The sequence below is a fragment of the Macaca mulatta genome, chromosome 12 (genome assembly GCF_049350105.2).
Source record: "Macaca mulatta isolate MMU2019108-1 chromosome 12, T2T-MMU8v2.0, whole genome shotgun sequence".
Classification (NCBI taxonomy): domain Eukaryota; kingdom Metazoa; phylum Chordata; class Mammalia; order Primates; family Cercopithecidae; genus Macaca; species Macaca mulatta.
This window is the reverse complement of record NC_133417.1, coordinates 121,248,272-121,265,565: the sequence shown is the minus strand read 5'-3', so window position 1 is coordinate 121,265,565 and position 17,294 is coordinate 121,248,272. Positions and strand designations below refer to the sequence as shown.

Here is a 17,294-nt window from a genome sequence, read left to right as displayed (position 1 = left end):
AACCCCATCTCTACTAAAAATACAAAAATTAGCCAGGCATGGTGGTACACATCTATAATCTTAGCTACTTGGGGGGTTGACGTATGAGAATCACTTGAATCTGGGAGGCGGAGTTTGGGCTACAGAGTGAGACTGTGTCCCCGCCCCCCGAAAGAAAAAAGAACTTAGTGACCTTATTTAACCTACTATCTCAGTTATTTCTTTCTTTTCTTTTTTTTTTTTTTGAGATGGAGTTTCACTCTTGTTGCCCAAGCTGGAGTGCAATGGCACGATCTCGGCTCACTGCAACCTCCACCTCCTGGGTTCAAGCGATTCTGCTACCTAAGCCTCCTGAGTAGCTGGTATTACAGGCGCCTGCCACCACGCCCAGCTAATTTTTTGTATTTTTAGTAGAAATGGGGGTTTCACCATGTTAACCAGGCTGGTCTCGAACTCCTGACCTCAGGATCTGCCCACCTCAACCTCCCAAAGTACTGGGATTATAGGCATGAGCCACCACACCCGGCCTATCTCAGTCATTTCTTTCAGAAGAATCTAAAGGCCATCCAAAGAGAACCAGGAGAAAAACAATATGCCAGGAAGTAACTTGAAAAACACAAGTTTAGCAGTTGACAAGTGTGGATTAAAAATACATATATATTTGCTGATTTCTTTAGTATCTTTTCAACATTCTGATTCCTTCCATTTTTTGGGGAAGCCAGAGATTGCATTTTTAAGAGGCAATAGAAAAGGTCTTTTTCTACAACCTTAGATAACACAGGCACTGAAAAAAAAATTACACAAATATAGGTTGAGCATCCTGATCTGAAAACTCAAAATCCAGAATGCTCCAAAATCTGAAAATTTCTGAGCACCAATAGGATGCTCAAAGGAAATGCTTTTTGGAGCATTTCAGATTTTGGATTTTCAGATTAGGGATGATAAACAAGGTAGTATATGCAAATATTCCAAAATCTGAATGGATTTGAAATCCAAAACACTTCTGGTTCCAAGCGTTTTGAGTAAGGCATACTCAGTTTGTAAAATGTTCAGTTGAGGCTCGGCACAGTGGATCATGCCTGTAATCCCACCACTTTGGGAGGCTGAGGCAGGCAGATCACCTAAGGCCAGGAGTTTGAGACCAGCCTGGCCAACATGCCGAAACCCCATCTCTACTGAAAATACAAAAATTAGCCAGGTGTGATGACGCACGCCTATAAACCCAGCTACTCGGGAGGCTAAGGCAGGAGAATCGCTTGAACCCGGGAAGCAGAGGTTGCAGTAAGCCGAGATCGTGCCACTGCACTCCAGCCTGCGTGACGGGGAGACTCTGTCTCAAAAACACAAAAAACAAAAATAGAGCCTTCGTGAACTGTGAGACAGTTGGAGTCTCTGAAAGAGAAATGAGAAACAGGGACAGAAAAAAATTTGAAGACACTGTGGGTGAAAATTTTCCAAATTTGATTAAAAACTATAAACCTATAGATCCAAGAAGCTCAATAAATCCCAGTGCAAATAACATGAAGAAAAGTGTACAAGGCACATGATAACCATATTGCTGAGAACCAGTGCTGAAGAGAAAATCTTTTTTTTTTTTTTTTTTTTTGAAGAGAAAATCTTAAAAGCAGCTGGAGGAAAAAGACACATTGTAGACAGAACAGATTTCTCATCAGCACCAATGCAAGTTAGAAGTCAGTGGTGTAACATCGTTAAAGTGCCAACAGAAAAAAGCATGCAAACCCGGAATTCTGCATCCATTGAAATATCTTTCAAAACCAAAGATGAATTAAAGACTTTTTCAAACATAGAAAATCTGCAAGAATTATCACTAGCAGACCTATGCTAAAATAAATGTTAAAGGAAGTCCAACAAGATTTACTAAATAATGTGTTTTTTACCATGTGATTTCAAATGCCTTTGATTGGAAGAATTTTCCTAATTAGTTGTATAAGTTAATTTTCTCACATTAAATTATCCTATATTTGGTTTTGAGGATCTTGTAATTAGAAATTCTAAGCCATAGTGTCTATCTACACAAGACCCCATACTTCATTTATTTTTGAGATGGAGTCTCATTCTGTTGCCCAGGCTGGAGTGCAGTGGTGTAATAACAGCTCATTACAACCTCCGCCTCCCAGGTTCAAGTAATTCTCCTGCCTCAGCCTCCTGAGTAGCTGAGATTACAGATGCCTGCTACGATGCCTGGCTAATATTTGTATTTTTAGTAGAGATGGGGTTTCTCATGTTGGCCAGGCTGGTCTTGAACTCCTGACCTCAGGTGATCTGCCCGCCTCGGCCTCCCAAAGTGCTGGGATTATAGGTGTGAGCCACTGCACCTCGCCACCTTTGTTATTTAAAATTGATTTTAAAAACAACCACATGCTTGAAATCCTTAAAATTACCGATATGTTTTCCTTTATAATCAAAGTTCTTGAAAGTATTCCTCTTGCATAGTGATTTGAGGAGCCTTATCTGGGTCTATGCCATGTGAGAGTTGCTTGATCATCAGCTGTGGCTTGGATTTAATACTGAAGGACATAGTTTTTTCTTTGTTGTTTAGACAGAAGCTCAACAAGACAGACTCCATAGCAAGAAGTCTCTGGTGGAATTGTCAGGTAGTTGGCATACCTGCCAGCTTGGTGAACAAGAGAAATACTCAACAGAAGCTGATTGTCATGTTTATGTTTTGTCTTTCAAAGGCATTCTGGAGCTGCAAGAGCAGGTGTTTACAACCTCACCAAATCTTTAGCTTTGGAATGGGCCTGCAGTGGAGTAAGGATCAATTGTGTTGCCCCTGTAGGTAAACGATCTATATTGAAATTTATTGACAAATTATGCTTCTCTGATTCCATTTGTGGTGTTGATAGAGGTATTTGGTAATATGCAAGTGTAGCATAAAAGATTGACTTTAAAACATAGATAAAATGAGAAAGTCTAATTTTCTTTTTTTTTGAGATGAAGTCTCACTCTGTTGCCCAGGCTGGAGTGCAGTGGTGTGATCGTGGCTCACTATAACCTCCACCTCTGGGGCTCAAGTGATTCTCGTGCCTCAGCCTCCTGAAGAGCTGGGACTACAGGCACACGCCACTACCCCGGGCTAAGTTTTGTATTTTAGTAGAGATGGGTTTTCACCATGTTGCCCAGGGTGGTCTCGAACTCCTGAGCTCAGGAGATCTGCCGCCTTGACCTCTCAAAGTGCTGGGATTAGAGGCATGAGCCACTGCACCCAGCCCAGAAAGTCTAATTATCATTACAGAAGTACTCTTTGATTTATAGCCAGATTGTCAAGAATGTTAAACAAGTGATTCTCGATTCTGGGTATTTTTTTTTTTTAGAAGGAGTCTTGCTCCGTTGCCCAGGCTGGAGTGCAGTGGCATGATCTTGGCTCACTGCAACCTCTGCCTCCCGGGGTTCAAGTGATTCTCCTGCGTCAGCCTCCCAAGTAGGTGGGACTACAGGCACTTGCCACCACCCCTGGCTAATTTTTGTATTTTTACTAGAGACGGGGTTTCACTGTGTTAGCCAGGATGGTCTCAATCTCCTGACTTCGGGATCCACCCACCTTGGCTTCCCAAAGTGCTAGGATTACAGGCGTGAGCCAGCACACCCGGCCTATCTGTAGATCTTATCTCTGTGATGTCAATAGGTGTTATATGTGCCACTCAGTGAAGGCTAAGCATGCCTGACTTCAAGCATGAAGTTAGTAAACTCATCTCTGACAAAGGCACTCCTACTAGTTCTAATTCATGTTTGCCTTCCAGAGACTTTTTTGGTTTAATGACCAAATTTTCATACTTCTAGATTTTATCTTCTTTAAATAAAAGGCAACATATTGTGTAATTGGAAGCCACTATATCTCTCCAGTATCATTTGAAGTAATTAAAACTGCCAAATTTTCTAATTTTATTTTAACTTTGCTTTCCTCCCCTCCTCTCCATAATTTGTTTAACAATTTGAATCCATTACAAATGGCTGTATCCTGTGACATACAGTTTTTTTTTTTTTTCTTTTTTTATGTTTGGGACAAGGTCTCGCTCTGTTGCCCAGGGCGAAGTGCGGTAGTGCAATCACAGCTCACTGCAGCCTCGACCTCCTGGGCTCAAGTGATCCAACTCAGCCTCCTGAGTAGCTGGGACCACAGGCGTGTACCACCATGCCCAGCTAATTCTTTTTTATATTTTTTGTAAAGACACAGTCTCCCTTTTTTCCCAGGCTGGTCTCAAACTCCTAGGCTCAAGTGATCCTCCAGCTTCGCCCTTGCAAAGTTCTGAGATTACAGGCATGAGCCACTGCACCTGGCCTGGGATACAGTTTTTGAGTAATTTTCCTGACCTTAGAAAGCTAGCGAAAGATACATTTAAAAATTTCGAAACAATTAACATTTTAGTTTATTGGTATTGGATTCAAATGCTTTATTTGCGATTTCAATCTAGGTAAAAAGCCAAGAAAATATTGCATTTTTCTAAGTCTCACGTAGCCATTGCCCAGTCTTCTCTTGTAAAGCAGAGAAGCCAAATGGAAACTAAAATAGACAGAGTCCCCTGTCCCATTGTTCCAAGTTAAGTGCCTCTTTCATTTACTTACATAATCATGACCTTCAGAAAGCAAGTCTTTCATGAAAAAATCCAGGACATGCTTAGGAGGAAGAGGAGGTCACAAAATAACCATTGAGATCATCCATTTGAGGATGATGGGGACTGTACTCCTTTGACAACATGGAGGAAAATTAATATCAGCACTGTTCACTTTTTTTTGACTTAAGCTACTTAATGTTTGAAATGCCAGTAGACTATCTTGATATCTTTATAATTAAAATGTATTGCACTTTATTTTGTCCCTGTTTTATTTTTCAACACAGGGAATTATTTATTCCCAGACTGCTGCGGAGAACTATGGTTCTTTCGGACAAAGCCTCTTTGAAAGTTCTTTTCAGAAAATCCCCGCTAAACGAATTGGTGTTCCTGAGGAGGTAAGGCATATTTCCAGCATTGATTAGAATTGCTGTGTGTTGTACTTTGGAATTTGTAATTCAGTGTCATTTTTATGTGGTCTGGATGACATTATTTCTCCCACTGCCACCAGATCATTTCCCCTGTTCTTTCTGGCTCTCAGATATACTCTGGTTGTGCTTTGACTACTGACAGCAATCTGTACTTGAGAGTGAATGTGGTATAAATTAATAACAGCGTTTTTTTCCAGTTTGTTTTATTGTATTTTCATCCCATTATTTTATTACCTGGCATTTGTTGGTACACAGGACCCTAGGACTCTAAGCAAGTCAGACAATTATGGCCATAGGAAGTTCCACATGAGATTTTGGTAAGATTGAAGTCTGTAAAATCAGCGGCTTTCCAAAATGCCAGCAGCAGCAGTCTTTGTGGTTTTTTTTTTTTTTTGGCTTGAGACAGGGTCTCACTCTGTTACAGGCTAAGTACAGTGTCGTGATCATAGATCACTGCAGCCTTGAACTCCTGCCTTGGCCTCCCAAAGTGCTGGGACGATGATGATGACGATGATGATTTTTTCGACAGAGTTTCTTTGTCTCCCAGGCTAGAGTGCAGTGGCGTGATCTTGGCCCACTGCAACCTCCACCTCCTGGGTCAAGCGATTCTCCTGCCCCAGCCTCCCGAGTAGCTGGAATTATAGGTGTATGCCACCACACCCGGCTAATTTTTGTGTTTTTAGTAGAGGCAGGGTTTCACCATGTTGGTCAGGCTGGTCTTGAACTCCTGACCTTAAGTGATATGCCCACCTCAGCCTCCCAAAGTACTGGGATTACAGGTGTGAGCCACAGCACCTAGCTTTGCATCAGTCTTGAAATGTAATTTTTTTTTTTTTTTTTAGGAAAAGGATGTCTTTCCCACAACAATAAAAATGAAAATACCTAGTAGTAAACTTACCTCTAAATGAAAAACAAAACAAAAAATCACCTGCCTCCTTAGGGCAGTAGGTGGTGCATCAGTTTCATAAATGAAAAAACAAAACAAAACACAAAAAGTCCCTTTTTCTGAGGAGCAGCAAAAAGACCGGAATAACTAGGGGCATATAATATTCCTTGATGGGGAGAACCAATTTTATTAAAAAGTCAAGTTTCCCTAAATTAATTTATAAATTTAATATCTTTTGGGAATTTAACATGCTGATTCTATCAAAAATATTTATGCAAAAATTGCCAAAAATGTTTTGAAAATGAATAATGAGACGATTACCCTTCATGGTGTAATGAAACTGAAGCTGTATATATTTACGTACTGTGTATTTACATACTATGAAACTATATTTATTTACAGCATCTGGTGCCACTAAAGAAAAATATTAAAAATAGTAGAACAGAACAGATTCTTGAATTGGAACCATATGGGGGAGTTTATGGAGTCAAAGTAGCATTTTAATCTGTAAGGAAAGCACAAAATACTCAGCAAAGTGTTGGGGGCATTTGGCCACTTAGTAATAAATTAGAGTCCCTATCTTGTATTATATACAAAATAACTTTCAGATTTACTAAATTGCTAAATATAAAAGCAAACCCATGAAACTCATTAAAAGAGTTATCATGCCTAGAACTAGCTTTTATTATCAGTTTGATGAATGTCTTTCCAGAAATGTACTATGCGTGCATTAAACGTTTGTATTTGTTGACTTTTTTTTTTTTTTTTTTTGTGGCGGAGTCTCACTCTGTGGCCTAGGCTGGAGTGCAGTGGCCGGATCTCAGCTCACTGCAAGCTCCGCCTCCCGGGTTTAGCCATTCTCCTGCCTCAGCCTCCCGAGTAGCTGGGACTACAGGTGCCCGCCACCTCGCCCGGCTAGTTTTTTGTATTTTTTAGTAGAGACGGGGTTTCACCGGGTTAGCCAGAATGGTCTCGATCTCCTGACCTCGTGATCCGCTCGTCTCGGCCTTCCAAAGTGCTGGGATTACAGGCTTGAGCCACCGCGCCCGGCCTTTTGTTTTTGTTTTTGTTTTATGAGACGGAGTTACGCTCTTGTTGCCTAGGCTGGAGTGTGGTGGCACAATCTTGACTCACCACAACCTCTGCCTCCCAGGTTCAAGCAATTCTCCTGCCTCAGCCTCCTGAGTAGCTGGGATTACAGGCATGCGCCACCACGCCTGGCTAGTTTTGTAAAGATGGGATTTCTCCATGTTGGTGAGACTGGTCTTGAACTCCTGACTTCAGGTGATCTGCCCACCTCACCCTCCCAAAGTGCTGGGATTACAGGCATGAGCTACCACGCCTGGCCTATTTATTGACTTTTTTATGAAAACAAGATCTTCCTTTATGTTATTTTCCGTAACTTGTTATGGATATACTATAATATAATCAAGTCCCATTATGATTTGCATTCTATTTACATTTTTGTTCTTGTGGTAGTTCTGCATTGAACATTATGAATATAATCATGTACTCTTGTGTGAGGGGATATGTTTCTAGAAACAGAGTTCCTGAACCAAAATAGGCTTGCATTATATTTTGTAAGATACTGTTAAATCAAACATTTGATGAGCCAAGGTCTTTGGATTTGTATTCTGAAAACTAAGAGTAATTTTGAATGAATTTTAATCAAGGGAATTATATTACATTTTTATTTTGGATAGAATACTTTGTTTAGGAGGCTAGGCACAGTGGCTCTCACCTGTAATCCCAACAGTTTGGGAGCCTGAGGCAGGCGGATCACTTGAGGGCAGGAGTTCAAGATCAGCCTGACCAACATGGTGAAACCCCATCTGTACTAAAAAATACAAAAATTACCCAGGCGTGGTGGTGCGTGCCTGTGGTCCCAGTTACTCGGGAGGCTGAAGCAGGACAGTTGCTTGAACCCGGGACATGGAGGTTGCAGTGAGCAGAGACTGCGCCATGCACTCCTGCCTGGGTGACAGAGTCAGACTCCTTCTGAAAAAAAAACAACAACCATATATATATATATATATATATATATATATATATATATATATATGTATGTATGTATATATTTATGTGGCTTATGTTGTCTATATTTGCTGTATTAAAAATTAAAACCAAAATTTAAGAAATATTTATGAATTCATTTAAAAATGATAATAAAGCAGTACATGTTAACATAACATGTAATCAAAAATAGCTACATTTAAGAAAAGAAACAAGAAAACCATTATTTATTTATTTTTTTTTGGGTCAAGCAATTCTCCTGCCTCAGCCTCCTGAGTAGCTGGGATTAACAGGCATGCATCAGCATGCTTGGCTAATTTTTGTATTTTTAGTAGAGACAGAGTTTCACTAAGTTGGCCAGGCTGGTTCAAACTCTGACCTCAGGCGATCCACCTGCCTCAGCCTCCCAAAGTTCTGGGATTACAGGCCTGAGCCACTGCGCCTGGCCGGCTTTTTGTGTTTTTGAGGGGGTGTGGTGTACAGAGCGTTAGAGGTCATGATTACTTGGGTGAGATGGCTGTTGTCTGGCTGGCATTTCAGAAAGGAGCTCATTGGAGCAAGCCTCTTTTAGATGGGCGGACTTGAACGAACATGTTCATTGGCTGAGTTGTCACTACTGGATCAAACAGGGTTAAAACCAGCTCCGTTGCTTATTACCATGTCTCAGTACAATCTGCCTTTTCACAGCAATGTGGGACCTTTTAAATAGGGAATTCTGTGCCAACCCTGTCCAATAGAAATACAATAATAGCCACATTTGTAATTTTAAACTTTCCAGGAGCCATATAAAGAGGTGAGATTAATTTTAATAATATATTTGATTTAGCTAATACATCCAAAAGTGTCATTTCAACATGTAATCAACATCAGAAATTGAGATTATTTTCTTCACCCCTTGGAGCCTTCAGGATTAATGAGATATTTTACATTATTTTTCCCATACTAAGCCTTCAAAATCCAATGTGTGTTCCACACTTACGGCACATCTCAATTGGACCAGCCATATTGAAAGTGTTTGAATAGGCAGCTATGGCTAGTGGCCTCGTTTTAGATAGTGCAGCTCTGTACTAGCTGCTGGGAATACAAGGATGGAGAGAAGGCTTGGCTGCTCTCCAAGCTCTTAGGGTCTCAAGGAGGTATAGCCTTGTAAATGTAGGACCAGGACTGGGATGAGGCAAGCAAGGCATGGACAGAAAATGTAAGGACCCGCTCCCTCTCAGGGAAGATTTTGCACTTGTGCAAACCTGAGAGTGAATACCTCCTTAAATCTTGCACCCTTGACACGTTATTTGCCTCACGCTAGTCCTGGCCCTGCCTGAGGTTCTTTTAAACTGCAGATTCTGGGACCCCCAACCCCAGGGTTTACAATTGCTGTGATCCTGGAAGGATCTAGGAATCTGGAGTTTCAGTAAGCCTCCCTAGTGATTCTAATGCAGATGTTTTGGATCATCACTGTTTAAGAAACTCTGCTTCTTCCCACAGCCTCAAATGAGAGCTCCTTTACAATCAGTGAAATAACTTCCTTCTGATTGGGTTGGGAGTAGATGGTGCTGAACCCATCAGCTCCCTATTTGAATTTTTAAGGAGTGCAGTGGGAGTCTGAAGTGCCTTTGGGTTTGTTTCTGAAATGGAGTCTCACTCTGTCACCCAAGCTGGTATGTAGTGGTGCAGTCTCAGCTCACTGCAACGTCCTAGGCCCAAGCAATCCTCCCACCTCAGCCTTGTAAGGAGCTGGGACCACAGTGCTTAAAACTTTAAATACCACAGTGTTTAAAAAAAGAAAGAAGAAAACCATTATTTATTTATTTATTTTTTTGGTTCAAGCAATTCTCCTGCCTCAGCCTCCTGAGTAGCTGATTAACAGGCATGCACCAGCATGCCCAGCTAATTTTTAGCCACTGCGCCCGGCTAAGTTTTTGAAGTTCCTCTTGTAGAGAGCTCCTTTGAGTGTGTGTTGCTGGGCTTTTGGCCTCACAGGACCACAGACTGAACAAACCAGAATGCTAGTTTATTGCTAAACAGACACGTTGGCTGTTTCAGGGACCAACATATAAAAGACCATGAGGTAGTGATGGAAAATGGGGTTGCGAAGGACAATGAAAGGCATGAAAGGAAGTGAATTGTTTGACATGGGAAAGAGCAGAGCTGAAGCACTGAGTCGACTTATGGCTTCTTCACGTCGTGTAGCTTGCTTGACACTGTCTAAGGCTCCCTCATACCTTGCCACCTTTACCCTATTCACCTACCTGATTTTGGTGATGCTCAGGTAGAAAGGGAAGTTGTAGGAAAAGGAAGTTGTCTATGTACTGTGAGGTTGTGGTGCACATGCACACACTGTTGGATTCATGTTACAGTCATGTGCTTTGAGCTGTCTTTACTAGGGAATGTGAAGTGGTTGGAAATGGGGAGTATTTGCTTTTACCTATTCACGTGTGTGTTTCTGCTTCCAGGTCTCCTCTGTGGTCTGCTTCCTACTGTCTCCTGCAGCTTCCTTCATCACTGGACAGTCGGTGGATGTGGATGGGGGCCAGTGCCTCTATACTTACTCGTATGAGGTACCAGGTGAGCAGCTGAGGAATGAGCAGTCACCAGCTTTATGCTGTGTCGTGTTCAGGAGTTTAAAATGTATTATAAGTAGTTATTTAAGACATGAAGGTGTTCTCTTATAGAACTTAAGAGATGAGGGTATTCTCTTATAGAACATCAAAATGTACAAAATGTTTATATATTCATGATGTGATTTTTTAATGAAATATTCCTAGTCACAGAAAATATCTCACTATCTTTATTATAGAACTTAGCTTTTTATATATGCATAGGTTGGTGGAATTTGAACCCTGAGAAATATTCTCAGTATGAGTATATGTTTCTAAAGAGGAGATAGAAAAGAGGCAAAAGCATGCTATAGTTTTAAAGATTTAATTCCATTTTGTTCCTCCAATAAATGGCTTACATATCTGAGCAGAAGAATCAGGCCTGCTAGGTGGGGTAGGGTGCTATGGTGCTATTTTGTACTGTCTTTGAGACGTATATTGAATGAAGCCGTATGAAATTTTTGTATTCATCATTTTTGATGTACAAAAAACAGAAATATGGCTGGGCGTGGTGGCTCATGCCTGTAATCCCAGCACTTTGGGAGGCCGAGGCGGGTGGATCACTTGAGGTCAGGAATTTGAGACCAGCCTGGCCAACATGGTGAAACCCCATGTCTACTAAAAATATATATAAAAAACAATCAGCTGGGCGTGTTGGCAGGCACCTCTAGTCTCAGCTGCTTGGGAGGCCGAGGCAGGAGAATCGTTTGAACTCGGGAGGCAGAGATTGCAGTGAGCCAAGATCATGCCACTGCACTTCAGCTTGTACGACAGAGCAAGACTCTGTCTCAAAAACAAAACAAAACAAAGCAAAACAACAAACAAAAAACAAACCAGAAATTTTATAAGTTTCAATCAAATATTGATATTACATGCAAATGCCTTTGTGTGTGTGTGTGTGTGTGTGTGTGTGTGTGTGTGTGTGTGTGTGTATCTCATGGCTAGACAACAGAACTTTGGCATTTGATGGGTCCTAAAAGATCACGAAGTCCAGTACCCTAGTTTTATAAACAACAAAACAAATCCACAGAAGTTAAAAGGTTTGTCCAACCTAGTAACTCTAAATCACTCCAAAAATGTAGTAAAGGATATAAAATGCAAATGTATTGAACTTCTGTTCCTAAAGATAATTAAGTGACTAGTAGCAAATTAACATGTGGTTGATGTAACCCAGATGAATTTGAATTTCATATCAAGGACCCAGGTTTTACCTACTCTTTCAGGTGCTGACAGTCTGATCAAGGCTTAAGGCCTTTTTTGCATTGATAAATGACTGGTATATCGGAGAGGTGAGCAAAAACTGAAACTGGTTTTCCTCTGCTCCCACAACACAACAACCATTAGCACAGAAGACCTCTGTGTCCGGTTGTTTGGGGTTATTTCCCCCACACACCAAGCAAGCAAGAACTTTTTTTTAGTTCCGCAGCAGACCCCGGCTGGGCGTCCTCTCATTCAGTTCTGACAATGGAGATAGGGTCCGCTCCCACAGGCTGAGGCTCAGTCCCACAAGATGCCCCCTGCTGCAGACACCGTCGCAAGTCAGGGCCTCCAAAGCTTCTGACTGACTAGCTGCAAGTTGGGGTTCCCATGACCCCTTCTTTGGGTTGGAGTAATTTGCTAGAGCACCTCACACAACTTAGGAAAACACTTCGATTTACTGGCTTATTATAAAGGATATTACAGGAGATACAGCCGAAGAGGTGCACAGGGCAAGGCATGTGAGAAGGAGCACATAGCTTCTGTGTCCTTTTTGGCCCCACCACCTGCCAGGAACCTCCATGTGTTCAACTTTCTGGAAGCTCTTGAACCCAGTCCTTTTGGGTTTTTATGGAGGCTTCATTACATAGGCATGGTTGATTAAACCATCGGCCCTTGGTAATGAACTTAACCTTCAGCCCCTCTTACCTCCCCAGAGGTTGTGGGGTGGGTATGGGCTGAAGGTCCATACAGCCTTGGTCTGTCTGGTGACCAGCCCCTATTCTGAAGCTAACTAGGGGCTGCCAGCCGTCAGTCAATCATTAACATATAAGAACACACCACTTTGGAGAGTCTAAGGATATTAGGAGTTGTATGCAGGAAATGGGGTTGAAGACCAAATGTATATTTCACAATATCACGGTATCAGAACTTTAATTTTACTTATTATTTTCCCCTCCCATGTGTACTTCATTACTAGTAGCATCAATGTGGTGATGTCCATAAGATACTGTGGTTTGAAGCGTCTTGGTTGGAAAGAAGAAACACCTGCCTAGTTTTGCTGTATTGTTTTCTGAAGGAATTCCAAGTAGTGAGGGTGGAGAGAATCTTTCCACTTCTCTCACAGTAGAATTCAGTCACTATTTCTTACGGTAGGTTGCACTGTTTTTCCTTTAGAAGGGCAAGAAATTTCAAATAGCTGCTTCCTTAGGCCTTCAGTGAAATGATTTTCTTTTGTAATTCTAACACTTTTTTTTAATCATTAAAAATATTTTTTTAAGTTTTTGAGGAAAGCAGCTACATCTGTCTTTTAAGAATATACTGCCCCCCGAGAAATGATTGAGACTATTCAGCCTTTCATTATAGTGTTTTCTTTTAAGATTGGCAGCTCCAACGTGAGAATGCCTAAGATGGAAACTTGGCTCTACCCTTATTAGCTGTATGATTGTGAGAAAGTTAATTTCTATAAGCCTCCATTTTTTCCCTATATGCAGGGACACATACAGTATTTATTTCATAGAGCTGTTGGGAGGATTAAGTTAGATAATGCACTTTTTTTTTGTTCTTTTTTGAGATAGAGTCTCACTCTTGTCGCCCCGGCTGGAGTGCAGTGGCATGATGTCGGCTCACTGCAACCTTTGCCTCCCAGGTTCAAGCGATTCTCCTGCTTCAGCGTCCAGAGTAGCTGGGATTACAGGTGCCCGACACCATGCCCCACCACTTTTTTTGTAGTTTTAGTAGAGATGGGGTTTCACCATGTTGGCCAGGCTAGTCTCAAACTCCTGACCTCAGGTGATCCGCCTGCCTTGGCCTCCCGGAGTCCTGGGAGTACAGGCGTGAGCCACTGTGGCCGGCTTTAGGTAGTGCACATTTAAAGCCCTATGTCAGGGGCTGGGCACCATGGCTCACACCTGTACTCTCAGCACTTTGGGAGGCCAAGGTGGGCCAACTGCTTGATCCCAGGAGTTCGAGACCAGCCTGGGCAACCCGGCAAAACTCCGTCTCAACAAAACATTGAAAAAATTAGCTGGGTGTGGTGGCATGTGCCTGTAGTTGCAGCTACTTGGGAGGCTTAGGTGGGAGGATCACTGGATCCTGGGAAGTAGAGGCTGCAGTGAGCCATGATCGCATCACTGCACTCCAGCCTGGGTGACAGAGCAAGACCTTGTCTCAAAAAATAAAAATAAAAACATAAAGTTCTTTGTTGAACTGGATGTTTTTAGTCACAACTCAAAATGGGCTAATCAGTAAAGGAATTCGCTGGCTCACATAACTGAAAAACAGGTAAGACTTGACTCAGGAGCTCACTAATCTCATCAAGGATAATTTTTCCCCGTTTCCTGTTTTTGCTTCCATGGTGTTGGCTCTGTCTTAAGGCAGGCTGTCCTCATTGCAGGATGGCTGCCTGCTGTTTCTGTGTGTAAGGCTGCATACTTCCGTGTTCCTACCCAGATGGACAGAGAGAGAGAGGGCTGGGGGAGTGACTTTGTTCCAGAATTTCTAACAACATGCTGAGATCCACTCTATATTACATCAGCTTATGCAAATGTCCATTTCCAACCAATAACTGTGGCAGGGTTATAGTGCACTGATTGACTTAGCTTAGACCTCATGCCTTGGTGCCAAGCTTCCCCGGCGCCTTCTAGATCCTTAAATGGAAACAAGCTGTTGGAAGGAAGAGACGGGGACCTGGATGCTGGAGAGGCAACTAACAGTGCCCGGTACAAAGTAAAGACACTATTTTTAAATTGTTATTATTAAGGAGACACTATTTCTTGATGATCCACAGTATGCCAAGCAATGCACACATGGTGTCATGTTTAACCCTCACAACTCTAAAAGGTAGATATTGTTATATCCTTTAATAGAGGAGGAAACTGAGGCTCAGAAAGAGTCATGCCCCCAAATTCAGGAAAGCTAACATGTGGCAGACCTGAGATTCAAACTGAAGTCTTTTCTCAAACGTGTGCCCTAAGAATTTCTTTTTTGGTGCTGAGAAAATGTGTGAACCAGGGAAATTCACAAGAGGATTTGGTGGGATCAAAGAGGACAAATGAGATTTGCAAGTTACAGGAGGTTTTCCACTTCTTTAACAGATCATGACAACTGGCCCGAGGGAGCAGGGGACCTTTCTGTTGTCAAAAGGATGAAGGTGTCTTTTAAGGACAAAGCTAAGCTCTGAGTGGAGGAAACAAGGTGTCCTCCATCCCCCAGTGCCTTCACATCTCGAGGATATGCTTCTGTACTTTTTAAAAGCTTATAGTTGGTATGGAAAACATTTTTCTGATTTTTAAATGTTATTAATTATATCTATTGAAAAACTATTCCTGAAATATATACACTCTTATGTCCCAATAAGCCTGTGATTTAAAAATGTTTAAGTAACAGAAATTAACATATTTTAATGATTTTACTTTGTATTTCTAAGAAAAGTATTTGAAAGATGGAATAATTTTAAATCAATAATAATTCTAGGGATCATGAACTCCCAGAAGATTTTATTATTTAATTGTAAAGGTGGAGGCCAGGAGCCATGGCTCACACCTGTAATTCCAGCACTTTGGGAAGCTGAGGCGGGCGGGTCACTTGAGATCAGGAGTTCAAGACCAGGCTGGCCAACATGGTAAAACCCTGTCTCTACTAAAAAACAACAACAACAACAAAACACAAATCAGCCGGGTGTGGTGGCGCACTCTTGTAGTCCCAGCTACTCGGGAGGCTGGGGCAGGAGGATTGCTTGACCCCGGGAGGCAGAAGTTGCAGAGAGCTGAGATTGTGCTACTACAGTCCAGCCTGGGCTACAGAGTGGGACTACATCTTAAAAAAAAAAAACCCCAAAAACAAAACAAAACAAAAAAATCATAAAGGTAGAAAATAAATCTAAATTGTGTCATAATTATGATTATTACAATTAAAATTATATAATGACTTATTTTTGGTGGCAAATACTTTTGGAACAATAAAGCCTTATGGTAATTATTGATGTGTAGTTTCTTTTGTTCATGAAGTCAAATTTGTATAAATTCTGTTAATTCAAAGAAAAAGTTTTTTGTGATTTATTTTTGGCAGTGCCTGATTTGTGTCTTGATTTTCTGTCCAAAGTATTCCCTTTACTCATGAATCTCCTTCTGTAGGCAAAAACAAAATTTCAATTGTATGCAAATGTATTAGGGTTCCACATTCTGCCTTCCGTGGCTCCAGTCTGATAGTTAGACCCTAATTTAAGAAATGCCTTTAGCAGCTTGAGTATGTTCATTCTTTGTCTTAATCAAAGTTCTTTCAAGTGTCTGAGGTGAAGTAGCTATTTTATTTTCTTTATCATTAACACTCATCTTATTTGTTTGTTTATTTTTGAGATGGAGTATCACTCTGTCACCCAGGCTGGAGTGCAGTTGAGCAATCTCAGCTCACTGCAACCTACGCCTCCTGGGTTCAAGCGATTCTCCTGCTTCAGCCTCCTGAGTAGCTGGGATTACAGGTGTGCACCGCCACGCCTGGCCAATTTTTGTATTTTTAGTAGAGATGGTGTTTCACCATATTGGCCAGGCTGGTCTTGATCTCCTGACCTTAAGTGATCCACCTGCTTTGGCCTCCCAAATTGCTGGGATTACAGGTGTAGGCCACTGCGCCCAGCCTATCATTAACACTCATTTTAAAGTGTATGATTTACCAAGCTCTGGGGTTTGGGACCCAGAATCTGCAGCTTCCTCATGCTCCCAAGCAGGGCTAGCATGAGGGAGAGGCCAACGCGGTGCCCAGGGTGCAGCATTTAAGGAGGTATTCTCCATTGTCAGGTTTGTGCCAGTGCAGACTCGCCCTTGAGAGTGTGTCCTTAAATTTCGTGCTCATACTCATAATGTGGGAAGATCAGGAAGCTTTCTTTTCCTCCCAGACAGCACTTTAACGGTGGTCTTCTGGAACAGATAATATCATAAAAACTGAGGATTACAAAGTGTGTTCAAGGGCAAAGTGGCCCTAATACAGGTTGGTGGAGAAGACGGAAAAGACAGGGCTTGCTTTCACATGACCTGTGTTGTTGACTGCCACTGACTCCTTAAATCTCCATAGCGTTGCCATTTATTTCTGCTTAAGGCACGGAACCTGCCTATGTAGCACTAAACTTAGGTACAACTCCTTATTAGAGCTTCTTCTTAGACTATCACGGGACAGCTGGTCATTACCTATATTTTAGAATTATGAATTTATTATCCAGGGCTCTTGTATACCTCATAATAGTATCCTGTCAATAATACTCTTTTGCAACTACACTTAGTAAATTTTGTTGTAGAGTGAGTGTTCTTGAATAGGCTTAATAATTTGGAGCTCCTACTATGTATTTAGCATTATGCTAGGAGTCAGACATGCAATGGTGAAAAAATACACATGGATCCTGCCCTTACTGAGCTTACAGTAGAGAGAGAGTCAGAGAGAGAGAGAGAGAGCGCGCGAGAGAGAGCACGAGTGCTATAAAGGATAAGGCCATGATGCCCGTGGCGTACAACTGAAAGAAAGGGGCATCCAGAAAACAACATGAAAACCATTCTATATTTATGTAAAAAGAGTTTGTTGATAAAGATGACCCTTGTGAACATTATCCCTCCCCACACACTAATCTTACGGCTTG

At 41.7% G+C, this 17,294-nt stretch overlaps 1 protein-coding gene across 2 annotated transcripts in view; it reads left to right on the top strand.

Moving 5' to 3' along the window:
• PECR (peroxisomal trans-2-enoyl-CoA reductase) overlaps positions 1-15,649 on the top strand; it is a 41,580-nt gene extending 25,931 nt beyond the window's left edge. For both annotated transcript variants that reach the window (XM_001085907.5, XM_077957518.1), the window contains 4 exons: positions 2,679-2,775; positions 4,838-4,948; positions 10,331-10,442; positions 14,767-15,649. In XM_001085907.5, coding sequence (XP_001085907.2) covers positions 2,679-2,775; positions 4,838-4,948; positions 10,331-10,442; positions 14,767-14,852 — 406 coding nt within the window. In that variant the 3' untranslated portion in view covers positions 14,853-15,649. The remainder of the gene's footprint in view (positions 1-2,678; positions 2,776-4,837; positions 4,949-10,330; positions 10,443-14,766) is intronic.
• Positions 15,650-17,294: the final 1,645 nt, after the last annotated feature.